We start from the raw sequence: 25,794 nt of genomic DNA, 5'->3' as shown, positions 1-25,794 counted from the left end.
TTTTAAAAATAGTAAATGGTGAAAAGGACAGGCAAGAAAGGGGAAGCATGGGGATTGAGCAGACAGCAGATTAATAGCCTGACATTTATGGCAGTTTAATAGTAGAGCTGTCACAATAGGAGAGATTTACTAATTGCAGAGTCATTTGCCATGGATTCCCATCAAGCTGCCATTTAAACCGCTGCACAGTTTTTAAGATAGCTTTTGAAGCTGAGGAAGGGGGGAGAAGAGACAACACCCACAGTCTTGATGAAGCCAAATTTAGGAAAGTATTGTGTTTTCACAGAGATGACCAAGTCAATAAGGAAGCAAGGAAGGAGCCAGCAATGCTGTGAGCCCCAAGGAGCCAGGGAGGAAGGGGACAGGTATTTGTGTCTGAGCCTTACCATGCAATAAGCAGGTCTTACATCAAGCAGCAGGACAAGGCTCTGACCTCAAGCTAAACCCTGGAGAATTTTACATAGGTTTAACCAGTGCCCTACTAATACCTCCAACATCTCCCCAGGCACTGAGCTATAGCTCTAACATGTCTTTTTTCAGAATTAGTCAGCACTGGGTTTAGGGACAAAAGAAGAGTAGTAATCTCTTGGGTCTGTCAGCAGGGAGGATCAAGTTGGTCCTTCTTCTGCTGACTTCAAAGTGAGCAGTAAGCTCCTAATTCATACGTTCTCATCATACAGAGCCTCAACCTGAGGCATGCACAGCTATTTTTGTCAGGGCAACCTGGTGACAGCATGCTGCAGTTCTCTGCATGCCACCCCCATAACTTGGCTCTTCTCCATCAGGTCCCTGAGGCCACCAGTGCCAGGCCAGGGAGTGATTCACAGAGCTGTGAGTCCTACTAGACTCACAACACCAGGTTTGTAGGAAAATTAAACAGGTTGAGAATTTTTTTCCAACTAAATCCTCAAGTGACAGTTGTTACCCAGTGAAAATACCTCATTCCAGTCAAACCTGATGTTTCTCAGCCTTGAGCAGGAAGTTTCCAGCACAGCCTGGAAACCAACCCAAGTGCAAGCAAGAGACCTGGTAAATGGATGATGAATGGAAGATTGTTCTCAATCAGGAAATAGTGCCTGGAGCTTTATAAACTAGAAGGGCACCCTTACCTTTTGGGAAAGAAAAAAGGTTCTCAGCACTATCAGGAGCAGTTCTGCATCCAGCAGTCCTTTGCCCCACATTCCCACCCTCCCCAGCATCACTCTCTGGACTCATTTCCCCCCAGAATGAAAGGGGGCAGCTGTCCTTTGCACCTTAGTCCTTTCACCTGCAGAGGCACAGGACACTACCATCATCAGCAGGATGCCAAGAGAACTTCAGGCCACTCAGGTAGGCTCCACTTGGTGCCACAGGAGAAGTGGGGGAGAAGCTCTTTGGGGGCCCAGGGCAGTGATGCCACCCCATCTCAACCAGCAGCACAAGGGAGGCCATGCCTACTCTGTCATACATGTTCTCATAGCTCAGCTGAGAGGCTACAAAAAGAGGCTGTTTTATTCCTCCTTTCCTTTAGGGAAATAGAGCACTCTTAGAAGTTCAGCCAGGACTTTGCAGATCATCAACAATTAGCATCCTACAAGGGTGCATGGTAGAGGCTTTTGTGGCATTTCAATTCTGCTGTCATTTACTAACCACCCATGACTCAGGCTTTCCTCCCACATGCCATGGCCCAGCACTCCTGATCTTTTTCATCCATTTGGATCCACTGGTACAGAAGATAAAAATGTGTTAAACAAGACTGCTTTGCCATTGCACCTGCAACTAATCTGGCACCCCAAGGGCATGATTTCATTGGGTATTACATTTTGTCCTCGTCTCCAGACTGTTGTTTAAATGCATGTACAGAAAGGGTGCTCTATTAAGGCAGCATAGAACTCTCCCCATACTTTCTCTGAGGACAGGACAAGGCAGCACCTTCCCCCATCCAGCCCCAGCATCCAACTCTCACTGCAGCTGTTTCTAAAAGGTTTTGGCCTACCAGGAACACATTTAGACACAGATGAAAAGTGTTACAAGGAGTTTTCTTCTCAGAGGCACAATCAATTCCCATTTTACATTTAGCAGAGATAAGATGGCTGAAGCATAATTGATTTTATTTTATGAGATGCTATACAATGAGCATCCTTAAACAGAATTCAGTTATAATGAACATACAGTACAAGATGAGTCTTCACTGAGGCAAATGTCATTACCTAGGGACAAGTTTAGATCTAAGTAACGTCAGATTCATTACTCTGCATCTTAGATTAGGCTCTTCAGTCATGTTAAGTCAAACATACCAACGTTTATGTTCCCCATGCATTCCCATCAAGATAAGGATGCCAACTCCCTTGCTAATTCAATGTTTCCCACTGCACCTGTTTCACTTTGGAAAGTCCTTTTCCTTCTGTGTCTTCCTTTCAACTCATCTGTGGTCCTTGGGAAATCTCTCCTCAGGCTTTGCAGTGACATTTGGATCCATGGGAGAAGTTAGGGGCACTTCTCTTTGTTTCTGCACAGCACCCTGAAAAGCCAACCCAGGGCGCAGGTTTTGGGATCCTCCTCATGCTGCTTCAGTTTGGAGGCCATGGCTGCCAGCTCCACCACTGGTCCCTCCTACATCACCATAGACACCCACCTGCTGGAGAGGGGAGCTTTTGCTTGTTTAGACAGGTGCACCCCATCACCCTTGGCCCCAGGATTTGGCTCTGCTCCAGGAGCTATGGGGACACATCTTCTCACCCCCACTAGTACAGCCCACCCCAAGCACTGCTTTGTCTGCCACCAGACACCACCTCTCTATGGACTACATGCCCAAGGAGTTACATCACCCAGCCAGCGAGCTGGAGGGCAAACACAATCAACCACTGAAAGAAGCTTTTTTTGTTGTTGTTTTTTTCCCCTGTGAAAATGCTGGGCTCAGGTAAGGACAGAGGATTAAAGAAGTGTTTGAACAAAATAAGTGAGTGGTGGTGAAGCAAATTTGGAAAGTCCCATTGAAAGCAACTCCCAAGGCTGATGAGGCAAAAATTAAGAGGTAAAGAAGAAAAATATAGAAAATTACTAAGTGGAAACACACACAAAAACTGAGAGGTTTTTGCAGTGTACTTTTTGTACTTTTTCTTTAATGTTAGTTTTCTGCCCCTATTCCCTTCCCAACCCTTCTTCCAAGTGTGAGCTTCAAGCTTACTTTGTTTGTGCATGGAGCAGGGGAAGGAGGGAAGCAAAAAGAGGAGGCTGCTCTGGAGTCTGTAGAGCCTAAGGTGCTCCAGCAACACTTTACTGAGTTCAGCCATCACATATTAATACAAGCTGTGTCTGATCAGAAAGTGAGTAATTAGAAGAGCCTGGAAGGTTAATGGCACGCACCACCTACCATCACCTCATTAGAGGAGAATCCGCAATCCAGACACCGCTATTGCACCTGCTTAGTGCAGACTCACAGAGTGAGAGACGGCAGAGCTGACTCTGAACCCTGACAAAGCTGCACATGGGAGCTGCTCCCCAATCACAGAAGAGATTGCCAGCATGGCTTGGGTAATAGCATGGCTCTGCCTTCAGTTTTAAAACTTCAATTTTTCTTTCCAGGAAAGAATTGGAGGAGAGGGCCAAAAATGTCACGCTATTCCCATACCCCAGGAGAAATTCCAGAGAATGTAGAGTTGTCCATTCATCATAACTTTACTGCTGCACTTCATGGCGTCAATGAAACTCAAAAACCTCGAGTGAAGATTGTGTGGAGTCTTAGCTAAAAATTGCACAGGTTGCACTTGTATTGATTGCCACACTTCAAACTGCTCAGTAGAGTTGTGCCATGGATTTCTATTTTGACACAAACCAGCCTAAATAACAGCCATTAAAGATTTCCTCCTGATAACTCCTTATCCAGAACATCAAGCACGGCACAAAGCAGAAATCCTCCCCAGTGCAGCAAGTACCTGTGCAGTAAGTACACTACAGTTCAGCTATATTTTAGAAAGATAACACTGCTTTCAAACAGTTCACCATGTTCAAAGATTGTCCAGTTAGGAAGAACTAAAAAAGAAAAAAAGGGGAAAAGTGAAGGAAAATGTCCAACCCCACTAAGCCTGATAGGTTGGCACTGGTTGTTTCCCGCTAAGTTAGTCCACTGCTGAAATGAGGAACTGAGAAACCTGTGTTTCCTTGGCATGGAGACCAAAACAGCCAAGAGGAAAAGCTGTTGACAAGGAAATGGTTTTGGATTGCACCTTGCAGCTGGGAGGAAAGTGGGAGGAAAGCTGAAGTAAAGCAATCCAGGCTCTGCCAGTTGTTTCTCTGCCATGCAGCTCCAAAAATCCTCCAAGTTTAAAGAAAAATGAAAAATCCCTTGAGGAAGAGAAGCTCCCAAGCTACGGAAGGGCAAAGGCAGCATGACTCAGCCACTAATCTCCCAAGGACAAGATGTTTCTGCTGTGCTTCAGCTGTGTTTTAGAACTTTGATCTAATTGGACTCTCAGTGTGGGAAGCAGGAAAGCAGGGACTACCTTCCACCACGGTGCTGCACAGCCCTGGGACTCTGGCTGACCACACCTTTCCCTGTGGCAGGGTGAAAACCAGCTGAAGTGAGCAGCACTCTTTCCTTTGTCCTGGGGACAGTCTACAAATCCCCTCATCTTGAGGCTGAGGGGAGCACACAGCTTGGATGGCATCTCTTATCTCTAGAGACCCTTCTTAAGAAGCACTTGGGAGCCTGGATGCCAGCCCATGGGACAGACAGCTGTAGTCGTGGACTGAGAGTGATGGCAATGCAGGTGGGGAAGGATGACCTGTGGGTTTTCTTCAGACAGACGATATGCTCAGAGACATGACAGAGCCTTGGGTATTTCAAATTTTCAGTTTCAAATTACCTCATGGCTCTGATGAGCTTGCTTCAGCATCCAGGCTGTGCTTGCAGCCCAGATCCTCAGCACAGACTTTGTCTCCAGTCTAGGATCAGGGACTTCAGTGTCTTCTGTGTGAGCGTTCATGTTTTAGATCTGCTCTTGGTCAGATGAAGTTAGAACAAAGTCTCTCCTATCCCAAGGAGCCAGAGCAGCTCAGAGGGAGACAAGAGGCTCAATCTCAGCAAGAAGGACTTCCAAAAAGTACCTGCACTGTGTTACACTTCAGTCTCTAGGCAGGATCCCAGAGGGAGTGGCTGAACTTATCCAAGTCGTTATTTTCCACTGGAACTGAAAGCAATGCTACAAGATTTTCTCCTCCCATCACTCTAAATCTAGAATTTCTTTAAAAGCCTTAAAATCTGCATCTCTGCATTATCTGAAAGTGCAAAGAGCAACCACCAACAGGTGACCAGGAGGCAGTCTCCCACCATGATCATTCCAGCTCCTTCCAGGCACTGTCACAAAAGATAGGCTCAAAATGTGCCAGTATTATTGGCCTGCTCAGTGTTTGCTCAGAAAATATGTTCATTCGCAATGGCACCTCTGCTATTTTAACTGCAAACAGGACCTGTGATCTTCATTTACAGCTATTTGCAGAGTTCAGAGCAGGCAATGCTACTGAAGCTGCCTCCATGCATTATTACCAGCACTGCTTGAGCCACAGTGCAGCTGCTAATTAGCAATCAATTTATGTTTTCAATTCTAACATCAATATTAATATGAAGTTTTATTAAAGTCATAGAGAGACCACCCATAAGTGTAGCACGGGTACTGCTGACCTTCCAAAGCAACTGGAGAAGAGTCACAAGAGATATTCCTGTCTCGTCTGTATATCCCCCCAGGTAACACTGGTGCTGTAGGGCACAGTCAGAGGGATGGAGCCACATTTGCACCGACAGCCCAGCAACTGCTCAGGCTGCCACCGGTGCCAGGGGCAAGGCCAGCCCCGCTGTCCCATGCTGGGGCCATGAGCTGGAGGAGCTCTCGAGCCATGAGCCAACTCTGCCCTCTTGCGATTACAGCCAGGCTGCCAAATCTCCCCCCGCCTCGAACGTCAGCGGGGGAAAGGGCTCTTCTCCAGAAAATCACATCATTCGGGCACACACGTTAAATTTATCATTTATTTATTGACTTTTCCAAGAGACAGAAGCTGCTGGACCACGGTAGGATTTAGCAGATTCCTCAACAGAGCAGGAGACACACAGGACGATCCCTCCTCCTCCTCTGTGGGAACATCCCAGACCTCAGGTTTGCTCCACACTTTGCCAGAGGGATTTGGCCCCGTGTTTGGCAGTGCCCAGCACTCTGCCTTTGCCTCAGGCTGCAGCACTGCAGACACAGACAGGGCTGCCTGTGGGAGCACGCTGGACATGCAAGCAAGCCTCTAATATCCTGGGTATGTATACAGGCTCTTCAGCTCCACTAATCACTAAAAAAGGCTGGAGAAACCTGTCCCTACCATCACATCCTCATCCTTCCTTACCGCCCACCAAAGCCAAGCCAGCTCCACAATGTATTCCTGCATGTTCCATCCCAAGGCAGGGGCTGGCTGGAAAATAAAGACAGGAACGCCGTTCATCTCATCACCTGTAAGATCTCATTTTCCCTTCCAAAAAGAAGCATCAGTCGTTTCAAAGGCTGCTACAGCAGGGCTGAGCCTAAGGCTGCAAGGTAGAGCAGCACTGTGCTCCAGCCTCTCCTGCAATGCATGGAGCTCCACGAGAGAGCAGCATGTCCCTGCACTTGGACTCCACATCCCCTTTTAAAATGGCTAACAGCTGCAGGAGGACAACGGGGACAGAAAGGGATGCAGGTTAATATTTTTGTTCTTACATGCACATATATACAGGGTCCCTTTTCTTCCTGCAAAAAAGAAGGTGCTGATGCAATGCACAAGTGATGTTTTTTCTTGCTCTGTTGCCTGTATAAGCCAACCTACCATAGTAAATAACTGCTAGACAGTTTAAAAATACATTATTAAAAAAGCCCAAGCAAAAAAAAAAAATTAAAAAAAAACAAAAACAAAACCACCACCCCAAAACCAAAGAAAACCACCAGATGTCGGGGGAATTAGGCTTCAGAACAGATTTCAGCCCCATTACACCAGGCTTTTCAGGATTCACAAGTCAGGTATTGAAGCCAGGAGGGCCTGACTTGGCCATCATAGTAACATGCTGATAATACAGTAAAGTGCATGAGAAGCACAGGATACCCTTTAGCATTTCTTTTCCCAGCATTTTGACAGAAATTAGATCCTCTTTTGACATTTGCCTTTGCTGCTCCCCTCGTGTAAACTCAGCAAGACACAAAATTCATGTGCTAACTTGAATTAAGTCTCACAAAGAGTAAAGAAAAAAAATTATATATGTCAGCCCCTTCAAAAGCCAGGAGTTTTTGAAGGCACAGAGCAGCCAATTAGAAGGTGATGGGGAGTGGGTTAAGACAGCTCACACAAGCTTTTTGCACTATGGTATTGATAATGTAAGGAGTAAGATTACACACTGTTATTTCCACTGAGTTATGCACCCAGGACAGCTCAATCAGATCCCTACGAGGTCAGCATCCATTCATTCTGTGGTCATGGACATACAAAAGGCCCTCATGCAGTCACAGCAGCAAAGCTTTACAGATTTCAGTAGGAAACAGGGGAGTGGGAACTGCACAGTGCCACAGAGGGGAAGAGAATAATACAGCACAAAGCAGGAGCAGCACAGGTTATTTATTGTCAAGATAATACTATCAAGAATATTTACTTGTGATATGTTGGAAAATGAACAGTGGTATTTTATAAAAAACCTTTCAGTCTGGTTGAGCACGAAAGTGGAATATAGCAGAAAGCTGCAATGTGTCTGCCTGGGAGCTTGGGGATAACACAAAAAATCCCCACCATTCAGCAAAGGAATGTGGGAGAAACTGGTAATACATTTAAGTGCTACCAAAATATTTATACACAGATATATATTCCTACATATGTCTCTCCACAGAAGCTTGTTACATATGTCCCTGTCACATTATGTCACCACTGCATGTCAGACAAAATGACAAGGAAGGATTTGAGCAAGGGTTTGAAAGTTCTGTCAGGGATGAGGATAATGAGGGATGCCCTCATGAGTGCTATGTGGGAAAAGAAAGGAAATAGCAATATCTCAAGGAAAAAGGAAAAAAAAAAACCTATCAGCACTTGCCCTTCACAATGTTGTTTAAGAAAGTGTGAAAAAACCCAACCCCAAGGAAATCACCTGCTACAGGAATTACACTTTGGAGCAGAAAATTATTTCCAGCTAGGATGTTTCCCAGGGCTAACTTGTAGAAAAACAAGGCTGCTCTAAGGCTGCTCAGTTCCACACTGTTGGGGCTTGGCCCAGAGGCCTGCTAGGGGTGGCCACAAAGAAGTGTAGGTATTCCCTGAGAAGAGCATTTTGGTCATTGCCCAAATACCTTTTGTCAGTTCCTGTGTTCTGATAGCTAACACACAGAGGTTTAGTTTGCTTGGTTGGTTTTTTTCTGTGATGTTCACTAATCACACCCAGTTGTGTAAGGGCTCCCCCCTATATTTCCCCCTCCAGATATACCAGGCATAGATGGAGCAAGAACTCAGAGTGACAGATGATGACTTGCTGGCAGCCCCAGCCCCTAAAGATACACACACACACTGAGTAGAGCTGCTCCATGAATTAGCACTGAATCTCAGATCTGTCAAACACAATGAATGCTGATTTATATAACCTTTTAATTAATGGATCTTTTCAGAAAAAGAAAGGAAAATTATAACACTGCCCAAACTACTGCAGTGGTTGATGCGGACTGGGGGGTCAGCTTCCCCTGTCCCCTCACTCCCAAAGCCTTTCATCTACATTTTCTGATTTCAGCCACAGGAGTTCAAAAAATCCATTAAACCAAACTGTGCCATCTCATTCCATCAAAACTTCTCTCCCACAGCAACCAGTTGAAAGGTTGGTTGATGCTTACAGGAGAGTCTTACAGATCAAAGCACACCAAGCCTGCTTGGACACGCCTGCTGTCCAAAAGCCTTGTCTGGATTGCTCCTGATTCGCTCCAAGTCCAGCACAGGTCAACAGCAGATGAAAGGCAGGCATTTAGCAAGCACCAAACTGCTACAAGACTGCATTCCCCAGCTTCTTATCCAGCCCTGTACTTGCAGCTGCCTTGCTCCAAGCCTCCTTACTTGCATCCCAGAAATCTGGATGTCAGCAGGTCAAGGGTAACAGTGCTGTCTCCAGCTGGGACTCGCCCATGCTGGACGTCCTGCATCTTTCTTCCTATGACACAGAAGCTCAGCTAGTTCCACATCATCAATGCTCTAATTTTTAATTTTTTATTTTTATTATTTTTATTATTAATAATGAGTGCTTAACATTCCCAGGATTCCTGTTGGTCACCCTGTAGCCACTGAACACACTCACACACACACCAGCATCAGCTCCCAACACTGAGCACTGAGCAGACAAGTTGCCCTTGGTAGCTGTGTCACTTCCCTTCCTGGGGGACAGAAGTGGAAACCACAGCAGTACAATAGCTTAACCCCTGTCAGTCCAGAGCCAGCATTAACACAAGTCAGCAGGGACATCATGATCACAGCATCTTACAGGATTTTTGTTTCCTTACTAACAACAGCCTAATGGAAAATTCCAGTAATATTTAAAGATTCCCCTTACCTACATACTCTAACTCTGATATCAAAGTAGGAATAGGGGACACAAAAATCCATCAGGGAATCCCTTTATGACTTGAAAAAGATAAGAACTGTAGAGATTTTCAAAGCAATTCTGTTCCTGCAGAGGCCCACAATCAGGGACCTCGATGAGAGCCACACACACACTGTGGCCGTGTGTAGCTGCTCCATGGAGGGACGTGTTTCCCCATTAGGGAGATCACAGTCTCCCACGGGCTTTGGTATTCTCCAGAGCACATTCCTCTGGAGCATCCCTCTCCTGGATGGCAGCAGCACACCACACTTTAACCCCTGTAATGCAAAGATCAGCTCTAAAAGCCTGAAGATTTCTGACCTGCCCAGGCAATTTATACATGGAGTTGAACTACTGAGTGACATGGGTGCCAAAAAGTCAACTCACTCACAGCCCTGCAGCTCCACCACAAAGAATAAACCACAGACATAGAAGCAGCAAGTGCTGCTGGCAGGGAGTGGTAGGTTTGCTATGAAAGCACACAAAGGTACATTGATCTTCTAGAACAGTATTATTTAGGAGGTGTTCAGGAAATCTGAGGTCCATAGGAAAGGGTAAGTTGTAATTAGCTGGATAACAGAAAGCAGTATGTAGTAATTAGCTGGATAACATGCTCATACACAGAGCTTGGGAACAAAAAAGCAAAGGATGAAGTTGTAATTGTTAGAAAATATGGGGAGAAGAAAAAAAAATTTTAAATGTATCACTGCACTTTGGCCAGATGCCTCAGGAAGTAAAAAGACTCTTAATTCCTACAGATTTTCAAAGTAAAAAGTTTGCTGTCTTTAGGGGATCTGGATTTGGATGAACTGGGTTACTAAATGCAATTTCTATTGTGTATCACTGCTGCATATTTGGATTCTGTGGCTTGTTGAAGGTGAACAGTTTTCTCAATAAGCAACATGCAAAAGGCTTAGAAAACTACAAGTAAAGCTTCAGCTGAGGCTCAGCAACACAATACCTGTTAGAACAGTGACCCAAGCCTCTGATCTCTTTGTCAATCCAAACTTCTCTGATACTCACACGGAAATGTCTCCCTATCCCTGTCCCTGCCTCCCACCCCAGAGGATGAGGATGACTGCAGTCCCTGCTGCAGCAGTGCTCTGTCCCCAGCCAATTCTTCTGTCAGGAAGAGGATGGGAACATGGAAAGCCTGCAAAATTTAAGTAGTAAAATATCCAGATGAAAAGCTTATTCAGTACATTAAAACATAGTCATGGCCAGTTAGGAAGTTAAAGCATATGGATCATAATTTTAGATCTCCAGAAGGCAGAACAGTGGGTTTGGCTTTCAGCACAGCACAGCACATGTCCTCCATAAGGAGGACAGCACAGACGCCTTTACAGAAGGATAGAGGAGCATCCTAAGGTATTTGGCAGGGGCAACTACTTCCAGTTATTTTGTTAAAACCTGCATAGTTTACGTCACCTGTAAGTACAATTCTTAAGGTTGTTTTCCTCAGCCTTAAGAACAGCAGGAATCAAAGACTTAAAAGAAAAGAGAAAGAGGAACAGAAAACAGCCCACTGCCACAGCAGACTGCTCACCACTGCACTGACTCATGCAGAGATTAGAACCAGGAGCAGTCTGCAACCCTAGTCAAGCAGAACACAAAGTCCTGCTGTTCCAGGAAAAAGTAAACCCAAATAAAATAATTACTTCTCAGGGATGACTTAAGTACTCCCAACAAGCACCCACCTCACCAACCATTTGGTCACTTCAGAAGAAGCCAGCGTGCCATCATGCTCACAGCACACCTCCATCTCCAGGCTGCTCCAGGTGTGCCCAAGGAGACAGCTTCTCACTCTCTTTTCCCACAAAGTGCCAGCTTCTGCAGCATGCTAAATTTTACTATGCTGCTGTCTTCAAAGCATCTAATCAAGACCATCACACTTCTGATACCCTTAGTCACCAACAAATAAGGCTTAAACACGCTGCTTTTAATAAGCAAGCCCCAGATTTGGTTACAGGAATAAGCCTCCAAAGGCAATCAGCCTTACAACTAGAAGCCCATAACTGGGGAAGGGGACAGACGTGCCGCCGCTTTTCCCCATCCCGTCTCAAACCCAGGAGCACAGAGGCAGTCAGAGGATCGAGGAAGTTGTGTTCAGTTATTGAAATATCAGCTGCAAGATCTGCAGACGAGCTTAATCACAGACCTCAGACATGCATCTCACAACCCACCCTGAGAATTTAAACAAAACAAAACAAATGATGAAAGGTTAATTAAGCCACAAAACGAATGAAGAGTCCAGTTAGCAGTACAATTACCTCGGAGTGCCCTCCACCAGAGGAAGGTCTGCAAGAAGTGCATGCTCTTTTTCCTCAGTCCCGGAGGAGGTGGCAGCATTAGCAGGACCAGGGCTGTTCCACAGCTCGCTCACAGCCACTCCAGCATCCCCGAGCTCCTTCCAGCCCAGCACCACCTCGGACCAGCCTGCGCAAAGTGCACCTGGTCTGCTCTGCTAATCACTGAGGGGGAGTCTGGGACTTCTCTCTCTCATGCTCTCTCCCTCTCCAAATAAGCAATTAGCATGAATAATTACAGCTCTGATAATAATACCCAGCCACCTTTGAGCAAGAGGGAAAAGACTGTAATTAACTCTTTCTCAGGGATCAGAGGAAGTTGAAATAGCACGAGCCTAATTATCTTCTTCTGGGACGCCTCCTGGCTACCGAGAAGCTCTGGAATGTGTGGGAGGCAGGGGTCAAGTAGCATCCTTTTGGAAATCTTTCCATCCAACCCAATTTTACATGTCTGCTACCCAAGTGATCATTAGATGTGCAAATGTACACAAGAGGGAAAAGAACCCACAGTTTTCCTACACTGTGCTAATCAGTGAGGGGCTGTCCATTCAGAGACTGCCTGCAGCATCATCCCGTGATGAATCTTTGGCCTCTGAGGACTTTGGAGCAGTTCCCCTCCTGGGGGATACATTGTGGTAAAGTGTGGCTCCTTCCGTGTACAAAGCAGAGCCACATCAGCTCTCAGGAGACTTGACCCCAGGCTGGAGAGGGCACCAATGGCCAGACAGGCTCCACTATAAACTCAGCACAAAGGCACTCCCACCCCAGAGTTTTCCTCCTGCCCCATACCCCAGGCCACAGAGCTAGGGGGAAAACACATAAATGATGCAGGTAAGGGCTACAGGTCAGCTCAGGAGGGAAACTGGGTTGAGTACGTTTAAAATGTCTTTGCATCAAACTGGCTTTGCCCCTTTCCCAAAGCCTCTCCTGGCAGGCAGGTGAGACAGGCACACGTGCATGTCCTGCTCCCAGTCCCTTCCAAGAAGAAAGCACTACGTGCACCACCCCCAAAGGAGTTCTGGTGAGTTCAGAGACTCAAACAATAAATGGTGGCCCTCTGCAGTAACTGTCCCAAATTGCCCAAGGCTCTGAAAGGATGCATGGGTTAGATGGCTGCTGTAACATACCCTCTTCATGTTACTAAAAATGGGATAAATCAAGTTATTATACAATCCTGTCATGCTTTATTGCTATTGCAGTATCTGGAGATGTTATTAGAGTGCTGCAGAAGAGCAGCTGCCCTCCAAACACTCCAGTCTCTTATGAAAAGAGCACAGATTTTGTTAACATCTCCTCTTCTACTCCATTGACCTGAAATATTTAGGAGTGGAAAAATTAACGTGTTTATGAACCCTTATCACTACCCTTAGAAAAACTGCTGGAATATTTATGTCTCTGAGCATTTAAGCATTAATTTTCATATTATGAAGATTCCACATCATTGTTTTATTTATGAAGTCAAGGTGCTCAGGGCACTGCAGAATATAATCAAGCACATTAAAAAACCAACATAATACAAATAAAATCATTTCAGTTATTTAATGATTTTGTGAGACTTTACCAAGATGTTGTATATAATTTGTATTTTAACTTTCTTTACTTCATCTACTCTTTTACTACAGAATTACCTTCTATTTTGCTAATTTCTTGAAAACTCAGAAAACATATTCCTATAGACTGCCTGAATCCCACAACTTATAATATATATTAGTTTCCCTGTAACATTAATTGTTCCATGAACACTAAGTAGACTAAGTAGTGGAATAAATTGAAGCCTATATATTAAGACCCAGATCCTGAAATGGTTATTATTAATAAATAACATTATCAATGACCCAATGTGATTTCCAGAGCTGCTTAAGTTTGAAAAAAAAAATGCACGTTTAGGGCTTGACTTTTAATTTTCCTATGACCTAATTGCCAGGGCAGCCAGTCCAGCCTCTGCTCTGGATTCTTTCCAGCTTATGTGTTACCCTCAAAATCTCTGACCCAGCAGGCTATTAACGTGCTATTAATGGACACTGGAGGTGGAGGGGCACACAAGGATTCTCCCATTTGAAATGTCTTTCCTGGAAGCTGGATGTGCCCCCAGGGACAGGGAGGGCCTCGGTGACACTGCCCAACACAATGGTGACAGTCCCCATCATGCTGGTGGAGCCAGGGCCCACAGGGATGCCCTGCTGCAGGAGCTCTCACCCTGCACAGCACCTGGGAGGTGTCTGAGGTCTTGGATCTGTGAGGGAAAGTGCTGTGATGAGGGCATGTGGGCAGGGGACAGGAGCACCCACAGTTCTGCACAGGCAGCCCCAAGGAGGGATTGGCACAGATCTACAGCTAACTACAGACTTGGGAAGTAAAGTGAAATATGACAAATGGACCTGTAAGGGATGACAAATTCCAGAATTACAACCTATGGGGAAACTGCAGCCCAGACACTCGGAGACAGTAAATTGGTCTGCAAGCAGGAGCCTCCGCTTGTAAAACGGAGATAGGGGGACATCTGAGGTCTGGGGCTTTGCTCCATTATCTGGCTGCAAGTCTTAAAGATGTTCTTTGATCCACAACTTTTAGTTACTACTGGTCTCCCTAAACAGGAGTGAGTGATGCAGCCTGTTGTAGTCTGCTCTACACACCAGCTGCCTTCAGGTGTTACATTGCTAAAATTTCCAATGCTTTCAATTAACACGTAGCAAAGCCATTAGTCATGTTGTCTTTCTGACAAATAATTGCTCTCCCTGGCTCTCTTCCACATTATTGTGAGTTTCCACTTAATTTATGAGCCCTAATAAAACATAAAGAAACCAAGACTAATGCTTCATCAGTTTCCTAGGCTTTTCCAACATCTTTGGTGGGGAGGGGAGCTGGCACTTGGCTGTTTTATGGCTCTGAGGGAAAAGTGCTCATCTAGGAGCAGACAGGGAGTTTGCAGCAGGGCAAAGGACAGACTCACACCCTCTGAGTTACATCTGGCACATCTGCAGGGTGGGGACACGATCCAGCCCCTGCTGCACTGGGATGTGCCTGTCTGCCCCTGGGCTGAGCCTCCCACGCATCCCATGGCTGTGCAAGGCACTTGCCACAGAGGCACGAGATGAAAGGAAAAGGATGCAAACATCAGAGGAAGGGGAGAGACTGTGGCATAAAGAAAACACAGCTAATTCCTTGGTAATTATTCAGACCTCAGGCTTTGCCTTATCCAGCAGCTTCACACAGGAAGCACAGCCAAGGATAGCTGGGGAAGGTCCTTTCCAGCACTGGGGATTCCTGCTAGCCCTGCACTGGCCACCAGTTGCACATGATCCATGGCCTTGATGCCCTAGAGAATGGGTTCAGGCTTTGCAAGCTCTCAGCTCATCCATTTTGAAACACAACCCCAGTAACAGCTATAGCAACCACTGGGCCCAAATTCACCCTATGCCTGTCCATACATCACCCTATGCCTGTCCACACACATCCAGTGTGTGATCACACACCAGCACACTCAGGGTCAACCCCACACCTGCCCCATAATGGGCACAAGCCCCTGCCACGTGCAGAGACCTGACAAACTTCTTTGCACAAATAAACAGAGACAGCAAATCAAGGCAACGAGCAACATCCCCAAAAACAAAAGGCTGAAGAAGCAACGCTTGGGTGATTACAAAAACTTGAACTGAAAGCTGTTCAAAAGGCATCCAAAAAACAAAGGGAAGAAGGCTGCCGAGGCTGACTCCCCAAATAAAGTCTCTCTGCTGACAAGTTCACCTCCAATTTGCAATTCTTGTGTCTGGCTGCACACAGAGTCGATGCCAGCCTGGTCTGATGTCTCCCCTCACACAAGTACCCATTGGAGAGAGAGGTCCTTCTTGGAGGGACAGAGCACTCAGGGGCAGCTGTCCCACTGCTCCCCACTGACTTGGGCAGTGCAGGAGCTGGGACTGATGGCCACCCATGGGCTGAGCCCCAGTCCTTTCCCAGCAGAGCCACAGGACCAGCAGCAGCTCCAGAGCTGCCGGGCTCTTTAAGTGCTGCAGCCTGGACAGCCTTGCTCTGGGCTTCGAGGTGGTGTGAGAGGCTTGAAGGGAAAAGCAAAGAACTGTGAATCTCAGCAGAAATGGGGGCTGTGCTATTATACCCCAGTATCAAGGGAGAAGACTAAATAATTAATCACAAAAGCAACTGAGTGTTAACGAGCTGCACAGGATCAAACCGCATGGAAGATGCAAAGGCCCCCCAACCCTCTTCAGTGTGCTGACAAGCCTCATTTTAATAACTAGACTACCAAAGCTGAGAGGATATGCCACAAATAAATAAATGTATCCCAGTATCCCCCTTGGGCTTCTGCTGGGGATCATCTTGATACCTTTGCCACCAAAGGAGTCAGTTCAGAGCTTGTTTTACAGGGGAGAGTCCTGAGAGAGAAGAATGTCCCAGGCTTTAGATGGTCATTGCAGAGGCCTTGTGCACATGCCACATCACTCCCTCTGTAGCTTTAAGCAAAGGGAGGATATGCATTTTGAATAGGAAAAGCAAACATAATGCTGCTTCAGTGCCATTCCTAAATAGCAGAATCTGACAGTGCAGAACTGAGCAGCAGCATCCAGGAGCTGTCAGGGATAACACAAGACGGGAAGAGAAATACACGGACATGGACATCCTCTCTTGGATGCTCTGTCTCGTCAGCCATACTGAGGACAGACCATAGAATCCTTGAAATTGTGCATTGCCCTGCACACACAATCCCTGTGCAGACTACAGGGCTATCATATACTACTGATACTAGGACACAACTAGTAAACACATTTTAGACAGTACCAGCATTAAACCACTTTCCTTCCCAGCCCTTCACACCAGACCCAGCACACATCTCTGTTACTGCAGCTTGTGATGGAGATCTTAAGTACTGACATTTACATCACAGTCCCTTGCATCAGGCTATCTCCATCCTACAGTAAGAAAGGGTTGTGCCAAGTAGGGTGAAAGACCATGTGGATTCCATTGTGCCAACAGTTACAGCAAAACAAACTCCAAATAATTATATATTCTGCTTAAACAGCACCATGCCTTCCAAAAGGGCTTTGAGAAGTTAAACTGATAGGCAGGCAATAGGCAGGGTCTTGTACTCCATCACTCAGATGCTACAATCTGACAGGAAATAAGGATCCTGCTTAATGGCCCAGGAGGAATATATAGAACTTAGGGGTATTCACACAGTCAGTGCAGCACACATGCACACACCACCTCCAGGGATCCTCTACAGGAGCTTGTTCTGGTTCTAATATCTTTATCCTGTGACGTCTGAATAGGCTGATTCCTAGGCAGCTGAGAGTGGGAAGACAATTAAAACCAGACAGTGTGGTGGGCTTTTCTACAGCTTCTGTGTGATTGCAGGGCACCCAGCCTCATGAAAAGACCCATGTGCTGACATTAGAATGATGCTTCTGAAAGTTCCCTGCAATAAAACACCAAGCCTTCTCTCCTCCACCATGATACCAACATCACAACTCTGATTACATTAAGGAAAGTCATAATATAAAATAATATGCACACCGTGCATTACCAATATCCAAATGTAAACCTATGGGCACCAAAAGAACGTTAATCCTGTGTATTTTATCTGAAAAGCACTAGAGACTATAGAATTACTTCCTCTGCCTGCATCTCTTACTAGGACTGGAAGAGAAGAGAGTGAATTTTGTAGGCTTGCCCATCAAGGTATGCCCACGAGACCCCAGCAGGGTCAAGATTCCCAGGGGTAAGAGCCCCACAAACATCAGGATGCAGCAGGACACCTTTGCAATTATAAAGGCCGATCTCATAGCACAGGTGAGGGCAGAAAATTGAGACTTGGTCAGCAATTCAGAATTTACTGAGGCACTCACTGGCTTGGGGAAGCTTTGCTGCAACACTTTAATGATACATGGTCTGAATATTTTGCATTTCTGTGCATAAAACCTCACTCAGCTGGAATGAGGTTGTGTCCCTTGCGGGACATCATTTACATCAAAATCTCCCCCGCTTCTCAGCAGGACTTTCATGTCCCCCCAGCATTTCGAAGGCAGAAGCATATCTGTGTGTGGGGATAGAAGTATCATTTTTAAACATTCATCGAGCTGGAAGTGTGGAAGATGCCAGCATACGAAGGGTTCAACTGATGTGTAAATGCAGCTCTTTGAAAAGAAGGAATTGAACACCAAAACTGGTTCAGTGCAGCTAAATTGGTCCCCTAAGGGCCAGTGGTAACAGAAACCTTCAGCCCAAATAAGAACAAGTGAAATATTCAGCAAACAGCATTTGATGCTTATGTGCAGGAGGAAAAAAAAGTGGTGCAACTGTTGGGAAAAGAAAATATCATGTTACCCCAAGCTACATTGAAAGTAGCAGATAAAGGGGTTTTGGGGAAATACTCTGGGTTTGGGAGAGTTCTGGCAAGCCAGTGCTGGAAACCCCAACCATGGGGGGTTGAGAAAAGGACCATGGGTGAAGTGAGCAATAGAGGTTGTGCCACTGGTCCCAGCACAACACCCACTGCTCCCTCCAGGCACTACAGCTCTAAATCCCATTCCCTGTGGCAGTGGTGGGGAGACAGCACAGACCAGAAATGGGTGCCCAAGGAATGACCACAGAGGATATCCAGGCTCTGAACCATGTATGAGTAGGACATGCATGAACAAACTTCCTTCTGTGACACAAGGCCATCTCTGGAGACCTTCAGCTTTGATGGCATTTGAAGGCTGATGATATCCTCCTGTCCTTGGGTTGCACTTCACCTGATGCCTAGGAGCAGGAACAGGACTCAGCTCTTGTTTGCTCATTGGGTGTGTCCCCATGGACTGGGAGCATGAGGCCAACATGCAGTTAATTCATTTGTATTAACCAATATCCAAGTAATTATCCAAGTAATATGGGTATGCTGAAGGGTCAGAGCTTGTGCAGGTTTACTTCACCCCCTGAGGTTCCCAAAATCAGGGTGCACCTGCCAGTGAGGCTTTAACAATCAGCATATTCCCTGTGCTGCTGGCAACCTGAAATCAGCCTGCTCCACTGTGCCAAATGACAGCACCTTAGCCAGACAGACAGACAGACAGACAGACAAAGCCTGAACTTGCTCAACAAGAGCTCAGTTCTTGACTGTTTTTCAATAAAAATATATCAGAAACACCACAATCATTTTAATTTCCCTGTGAGGGATGCTAGAATTGCTTTTTATTGTTCAAATCAGTCTGTTTTATCCCCTCCCTATATTTTTTCCCATAAAGGAATGTATAAATGTGGGTACTCTAGTGCCTGAATTTCTTGAGTCATTTTAATTATCTATTATTATGCTCATTGTTTGAAGACAAAACTGTAAGCAATAGCTCCTTCCAGGGCAGGAAGGGAGTTCATCAGAAAACATGACAATAGATTCAAAGAAAGAAAATGCATAAGAAATGAACTGCTCAGGGAAGCAACGCTTGCTTTACAGGTGCAACACAGACAGCATATTATTACTACTTCAACTCCTTGCTTTCTGAAAATGTCTCATCTTTATGACCATTCAGCTACATATCATGGAAACAAAAAGGAGTTATTTCTTCCTGCTTTACCAATCAAGGATGATTTTGTCAAAGAAAGACTTTGCCAATACATCTGGGATGTAAGACCACAGGTATTGTTAATATATGGCAAGAGCAGCTGGTAAAGTAAACTAACTGGACATTATTTTATTTTCCAGCGGGATTACTAAATAGACATTGGAAAAAACAATGCTTACCCTTGGAGCCCTCACTTAAAGGCAGAGGAAGAATTATTTCAGGAACAGAGACCTGTGTTATTGAATTCATGTATCTGTGCTTTTCTTGTTGCACTGGCAGTGAATCCAAGTGGGGAAGAATTTTTTTGTCTTGCAAAACTAGAACTTTGTTCGTTGTTTCTGTGATGATGCAGAAGCTGCACATGCCATAGCTGATAACCTAAAATAACCTGAGATGTCAATTCCAACTGCAGATCTAAGTCAGGCACATGAGAGATCTGAGCTGGAATCTCTCTGCTCACATGAATATCCTGACCACCCAGTCATTACGTATTTCTCACGAAAATGTCTCTTTCTTTTTATTCAGACTGTGGTTACAAAGCTCATCCTGGGCTCTCTAAGGAGTTTCTAATGGCAGGTACATCAAAATTCTGCAGATCTCATCCATCTCTGAGTTCTGACTCTCCTTTTTTATTAAAAAACTCTTAACTACCTTCATTTCTTAGACCACTTATATGGTTGCAAGAGAGTTGGGAAGGAATTAGGTGGAAAGACTCTGCCCTCCTCACTGCCAGAGGTATCAGTTAAATTCATAATTTCCCAAAACTTTTAAAGACATGCAAATGTATAAACAAAATATAAGCAAGCAGAGAGGGGATGGGGGGAAACCACAAGAGTAATGTGCAAAGCCATGAAGTGAAAAAGGCTGATATTTCTTCTTGGTTACAGGCCAGCTGAGAAAAGGCCATATCTTCTCACAGACAGCACTGAGCCTCTGCTAACTTCATATTTTGTCTGAGGTTCCTTGGTGAAAATTATGTTCACACAAAAATACCTCAGCAACTGTTGGTTTGTAATCACTTTTATTCTCTAATTGGCATTTGGCCCCAGTGCCATGCATGCTGATCTCTCCAAGCAGCACAGACACAGCAACAGCATGAACAACCCACTGCAGGATTCTGGACAAATGCCCAAAGCATTCATTTTCTGCTCAGGCCTGTTTTCTCAGTGGAAAAAGAGTGTGTATGAGGAGAAAACATTATCTCATGACTGTTCTGCTACACTCCAATGCACTCAGATGAGAAGGGGTTGCAAAGACAGACCATTTCTTTTAAAAGGCCCTTAGTTTCTTTTTGGTTTGTGTTTCCTAAAATATATTGTAAAAAAAGGAAACACAGACATACGTCTTGAGGATTGATATATCATGTGGCAATTTTGTAAAGAGCACAACCCTTCCCTTGTGCCCTCCCCACAATCAGTTATCAAGCCCTGAATTACACACTGCTGTTGATTTCCATGGCTTTGTATGATTAATCTGGCTGTACTCTGTAAAGCAAAAAGAGCAATTGCAACAGAGAGGAAAGGAAATCGCTCACAAAAAAAACTAGGTTACAATAACCCTCAGGAGCTGAGTGAAACCAAGAAGAGGAGAAGAGTTCAGCACTAGGCTGCCAGCCTGGGCAAGGACACAACCCTAACTCCAGCATGTCAGACCCAGTGAGCCTCAAATGCACAACACAGCACATTTAGAGAAGAGCTTTTATAGACCCATATTAAAAGAAAGCAGTGGGTTTTTTTCCCAAGGACTAATACCCGAGGAGGAGGGTGCTATTTTCACAGTGCTATTTTCTTTGCCCTGAATACAGGGTGAGTGAGGTGTAAGTAGCTCATGCAACAGAGCAAAAAGTGAATAGAGGAATCCTGTTCAGACCCCCTCCCAACACATTCTGCAATGAGACAGATCACTCCTTTAAACTGAGCTAAATGAGCCAGCACAGTATATCCAGGAGGGAATAGAAAGCTGGGGAAGCACTTCTTGTTATTAGCTAACAGTTGCATTAGGAGAACAGCTGGTGGCCACCAGATTTGTTGAAAGTAATTGAAAAATTACTGTAATTTCAGCCTACAGCAAAAGTCACTGTTGTTCAGTTTCTGTTTGTATCTGTAACTCATAGAAACATCTTTGGACAGACAACAAATATTCAAAATTAAAATACAGACCTTTTACCTTGCCAATATATGGCCTTATTATCATCTCAAGACTCCACCAGAGCCTGAATGCTGAAGCTTCACATCACATTATTTTTGTCCTCTTACTCTTCTGGAATGCATTGTTAAAATATTTTGCTAGTTAATAAATTAATTTCATTTTGTCCATTACCATTCAAAGTAATTCCCGCAAAGTATGAAATAAAAACCTGCTTCCTTACCAGGTATTTACATTGAGACAGGATAGAAAGCTGTCCTGGGGTGAATTTATGATGTTGAATCATATCCTCACTCATCTGTTTAGACCAGAACTAAGTTTTGCACTTTTAAAACCAGATCTGAGAGTGAAGGGGGGAGAAGGAGAAGCGATGGAATGCCTGAGGCAGCTGTATTCAAAAACACAGAGAAAAGAGCTTCAGCTTTCTCTCTGTGTGTTTCTCAGACTGTTGTCTGCAGCACACAGCAGGAGAGAGCTCTCCTTTGCTTTTTAGTTAGTTTTTAGCTAGCTGAGGAAGAGAAATTCCCTGGACTATGGCTTTTTCTTGGAACTGATCATCCCTGCTCTGGACTGAAAACCCAGAAGAGCACCAGGAGCTTGCATCTGTGGCCCACCAGGGCCTGGGATGCAGCACTTCCAGAGCAGGAGGGGCTGATAAGAGACTGAGTGAGCCAAGCTACACCCCACAAGAAGGACTTTCTGAACTTGCCATCTCTTCAGAACAGCAAGAGGTTTTATTGTTTAATGTTATTCAATTTTTTTATGCTTGTGAATACTTTGCTTGTTAAATAAGCAGTTTCATCCACTTTTCTGCAAGGAAATCTTTTCCCAAACCAGCTGGGGGAGAAGCTGCTTGAATTTGCTTTCTAGAGGAACCCTTCTGGAAGTTTCTTCCCAAATTTGCCCTAAACCAGGACAAAAGCTTAGATCTGTTTGCAAGTATGTAAAATGTCCCATATTAGTAGCATCAGCATGTAGATAACTTCAGTTCCTGCCTTTCGCCTTTCTAGTACTTTTAAAGAATATATTTTTGTAGGTGATTGTAGAAGAAAGAGGTTAAAGAAAAAGATTCTATTTTACTGATAGGGGATTATAATTTTGGCTTGTTCCCAATGTCACACTGGAGGCACAGTTCAGCCTGGTAGGAGCTTGAATTTTAAGACTTTGAGGAGGAGGGAAAGCATTACACAGAATTTACTGAGGGTGCCCATGGGGTGATTTTAGACTTTCAATTCTGTCAGATTTGGTGGATTTTTACAATTAAAAGGAAAGTGCTTTCTGCCACACTGAGAGAATAGAGAAGCTAATACAATCTCCTTGACATGGCCCTGAGGCACAGGAGCAGATTGGCCTCCAGACAGACCCACTGTGGATTCCCTGTCAGCTCCAAAATAAATGAAGAATTGTGATTTGGCACACCCCCGTGAGCATGCAAAGTCAGACGCCTGTACACGAGGGAAGAAATGCTGTGGATAAAAAGTTGTACAGGTGCAGGGGAATAGGAAATCAAGGTATTTCCTCATCTGTTTTAAATGCTGCCTGCCAAACTGCTTTGTATTATTCACTGTCTTAGAAGACTGTGACAAAAATGTCCCACAGCTGTATGCAAGGAATGGAGTCAAGAGGAAAGTAGCTCAGTGGCAAACAGGGAAAAGAACTTCCTTTAGATCCATGGTTTTAATATCCAAACCCTCTCTGGTGACAATACACAATGCAAAAAAAGAAACTTCAGACACACCTTCAGACACACATCAGCAAGATGGTAATTCTGAAATAATATTTTTAAGTCTTGTTTCTCTTGACTCTGAACTCCCTACATCTTACAATTTTGGTGAACTGGGTTTTGTTTATAAAACAGTTCAATGTATCAAATTGATACAATTTGATTTGGCAACTATCAAATCACAGTAGCATGTGCATTTGCATTTCCTTCACTCACACACTCTGCAGATAGGCCAGTGGTGACCTCGTGGACCTTCTACAGCTTTCCAAATTCAAGGCCTGGTTTTCCTCTCTATGACAAAGCAGATCATAAGTCATCTGGGTTAAAGAAATTATTCTTTCTTCTCCAAAAATGCCTGTCTGAGCTGGCAAGCCAGAGATGCAAATCAGCAGCACTTCCCAGAGTCAGGGGCTGCCCTGTCACTGTGACATGCCCTTGTGCCAGGGGGATACATGGGACAGAGGATGATGGGTGATGTCCTGCAGCCAGTGGGCAAATCCATCCACAAAAACAAGCCTTGATCAATAATAGGCACCTGCTCTTGCCATCCTGAACTCTTCTCAAGGGAGACAGCTGGACTAGTTGTCACAGAGGAAAATGCCCAGAAAACCACCTGCACAACAAATTGTTAATCACAGTAATATAAAGGGAAGGTATGGGACAGAGTCCCTAGCCTCTGTTTTTAGCTTTAGTAACACCCCCAAAACCCCCACATAGTCCTATATGCAAAACAGAAAGGATGCATGGATTCACACAAGGAGCACAAGGATTTCACCCCTTATGATTCATGCAGGGTCAAAATCAAGGCCCAGATTTTCCAAACCACTCCAGAAAGAGCCTGGGATTCCCCATGCAGCACAGCAAAGGGCCAGTGCAACTGCTCTTGTGTAATATATCCACAGCAAGGAAGGGTTTGTCTTTCATTCCTGTTCCAACAGGTGGGATCTGGGCAGGATTTGCACACAGGATTCCAATCCATGCTGCACCTTTCCAGCAGGAAGGGTTAATGCCCCTCAGACACACTGTTTTGCACACTGGCTTCCCTGCAAGGATTTATCTGCCTCTGGACTGCTAGGGGCTTTCTTCATTCAATTACCCCCCTAAGAGATCACTCTCCTCTCTGCTACTGGAGCCTGGAGGAAGATGAGGGATGAGCTAGGGCTGAAGGAACCCCACAGTGCTCAGAGCAGGTGACAGTCACCTGGGATGCTAGAGCATCAGGCTGAAAAATGGCCTCCATTTGGAGATATAAATAAAACATGCCCAATCATGAGCTACTGATGAGACAGGGAATGGGCTGAAGCGTAGCCACGCTGACAGGAAAGCAATCACAGCCACTGCCAGCCCAGAGGTTTGGGCTGAGGGAGTTCCCTGTGTTCACCACTGCCTGGTTTTCATTGCTGCAGCAGGAACAGCCCCATAAATATTCCCAGCAGCACCTCCAGGATGCCTTCTGCTTTGAAACAGACAGGTGAGGATAAATTCTAGCAGGCAGTGATCATCCTAAGGAAAAGGTAGCCAAGCAAGGGCTAAAACACTGCACTTGGCCTCACCATGGGCTCAACCTCTGCACCACAGCTTCATCTTGAGGATGAGTCTGGTTTCTCTGAGGGTTGGTTGCCCATCTGCTTTGTTTTACTGGCTCCTCTGGGCCTGGACGATAAATGCAGGAATAACAATGGTTTTTCTCCTCCAGGAGTAGAAGCTCCACTGGACTTTTCACCCTCTCATGTCGCTGTGTGGTGCTCTGGACTTGGCACCATACCAGAGGATGGAAGCAGCTTACCTGCTTGCACTTTTTTGCTCTTTTTTTCCTTTGCCAAATAGAGACACAAACCTTTTCTTGTCCTTCTGCAGTGAGCAAATCTTTTTGTGACAGAAACACAATTGCAGCAACACTCCCTGCTATGAAACACAGCCAGGATGCTTTACAACATGACACTGCTGTACAGCAAACAAGGTGACGTGGCACAAGAGCATGTTCCCAGCTCTTGGGATTGATTCCCATGACACTGTTCTCAATAAAAACATGGAAATAAAACCAAACCTCTTCCTACACCAAACAGGATGCAGTAACTTCCATCAAAGGGACAAGAATGCCTACATGCCCAAATGTGTTATCATTGAAAATCTGGGTCTCACAGTAAAAGCTGCTGTTCTAAAACTTTTTTTAATTGAAAATTTCACTCTATATGACAGTTTTTCTGAACATATCCTTCTATTTTATTCCTGGGGGCTTCAGAGTGTTTTTTTCTTTGCTTATTTATTTCCTCAGTTCCCAGACAACACAAGAGAGGAAGAACAAAATGCAAGAGAAAGCATCTAGTCCAAAAAAGAACGTAGTAAACATGACTCAGTGAAGCTTAAGAGGCTGAAAAACACTGAGGTATGTAAATGGAAAGCAGAACATGTATTTTCTTTTACAAGATGTGATGCCTGGCATGTTCCAGATGACAGTTTTTGACAAAGGAACAGCAAAAT

The 25,794-nt window shown here is 45.0% G+C and overlaps 1 protein-coding gene across 9 annotated transcripts in view; it reads right to left on the bottom strand.

Annotated features, from left to right (window-relative positions):
- GRIP2 (glutamate receptor interacting protein 2) overlaps positions 1–25,794 on the bottom strand; it is a 267,188-nt gene that overhangs the window by 94,586 nt on the left and 146,808 nt on the right. The window contains exon 1 of one of the 9 annotated variants that reach the window (XM_038148764.1): positions 11,857–12,085. The exons of the other annotated variants lie outside the window; for them this stretch is intronic. Coding sequence (XP_038004692.1) covers positions 11,857–11,935 — 79 coding nt within the window. The 5' untranslated portion in view covers positions 11,936–12,085. Of the gene's footprint in view, positions 1–11,856; positions 12,086–25,794 lie in introns of those variants that run through there. 9 annotated transcript variants of the gene reach the window in all.

This window comes from Motacilla alba, chromosome 12 (genome assembly GCF_015832195.1).
Source record: "Motacilla alba alba isolate MOTALB_02 chromosome 12, Motacilla_alba_V1.0_pri, whole genome shotgun sequence".
Classification (NCBI taxonomy): domain Eukaryota; kingdom Metazoa; phylum Chordata; class Aves; order Passeriformes; family Motacillidae; genus Motacilla; species Motacilla alba.
This window is presented reverse-complemented; position numbering and strand designations above follow the sequence as displayed.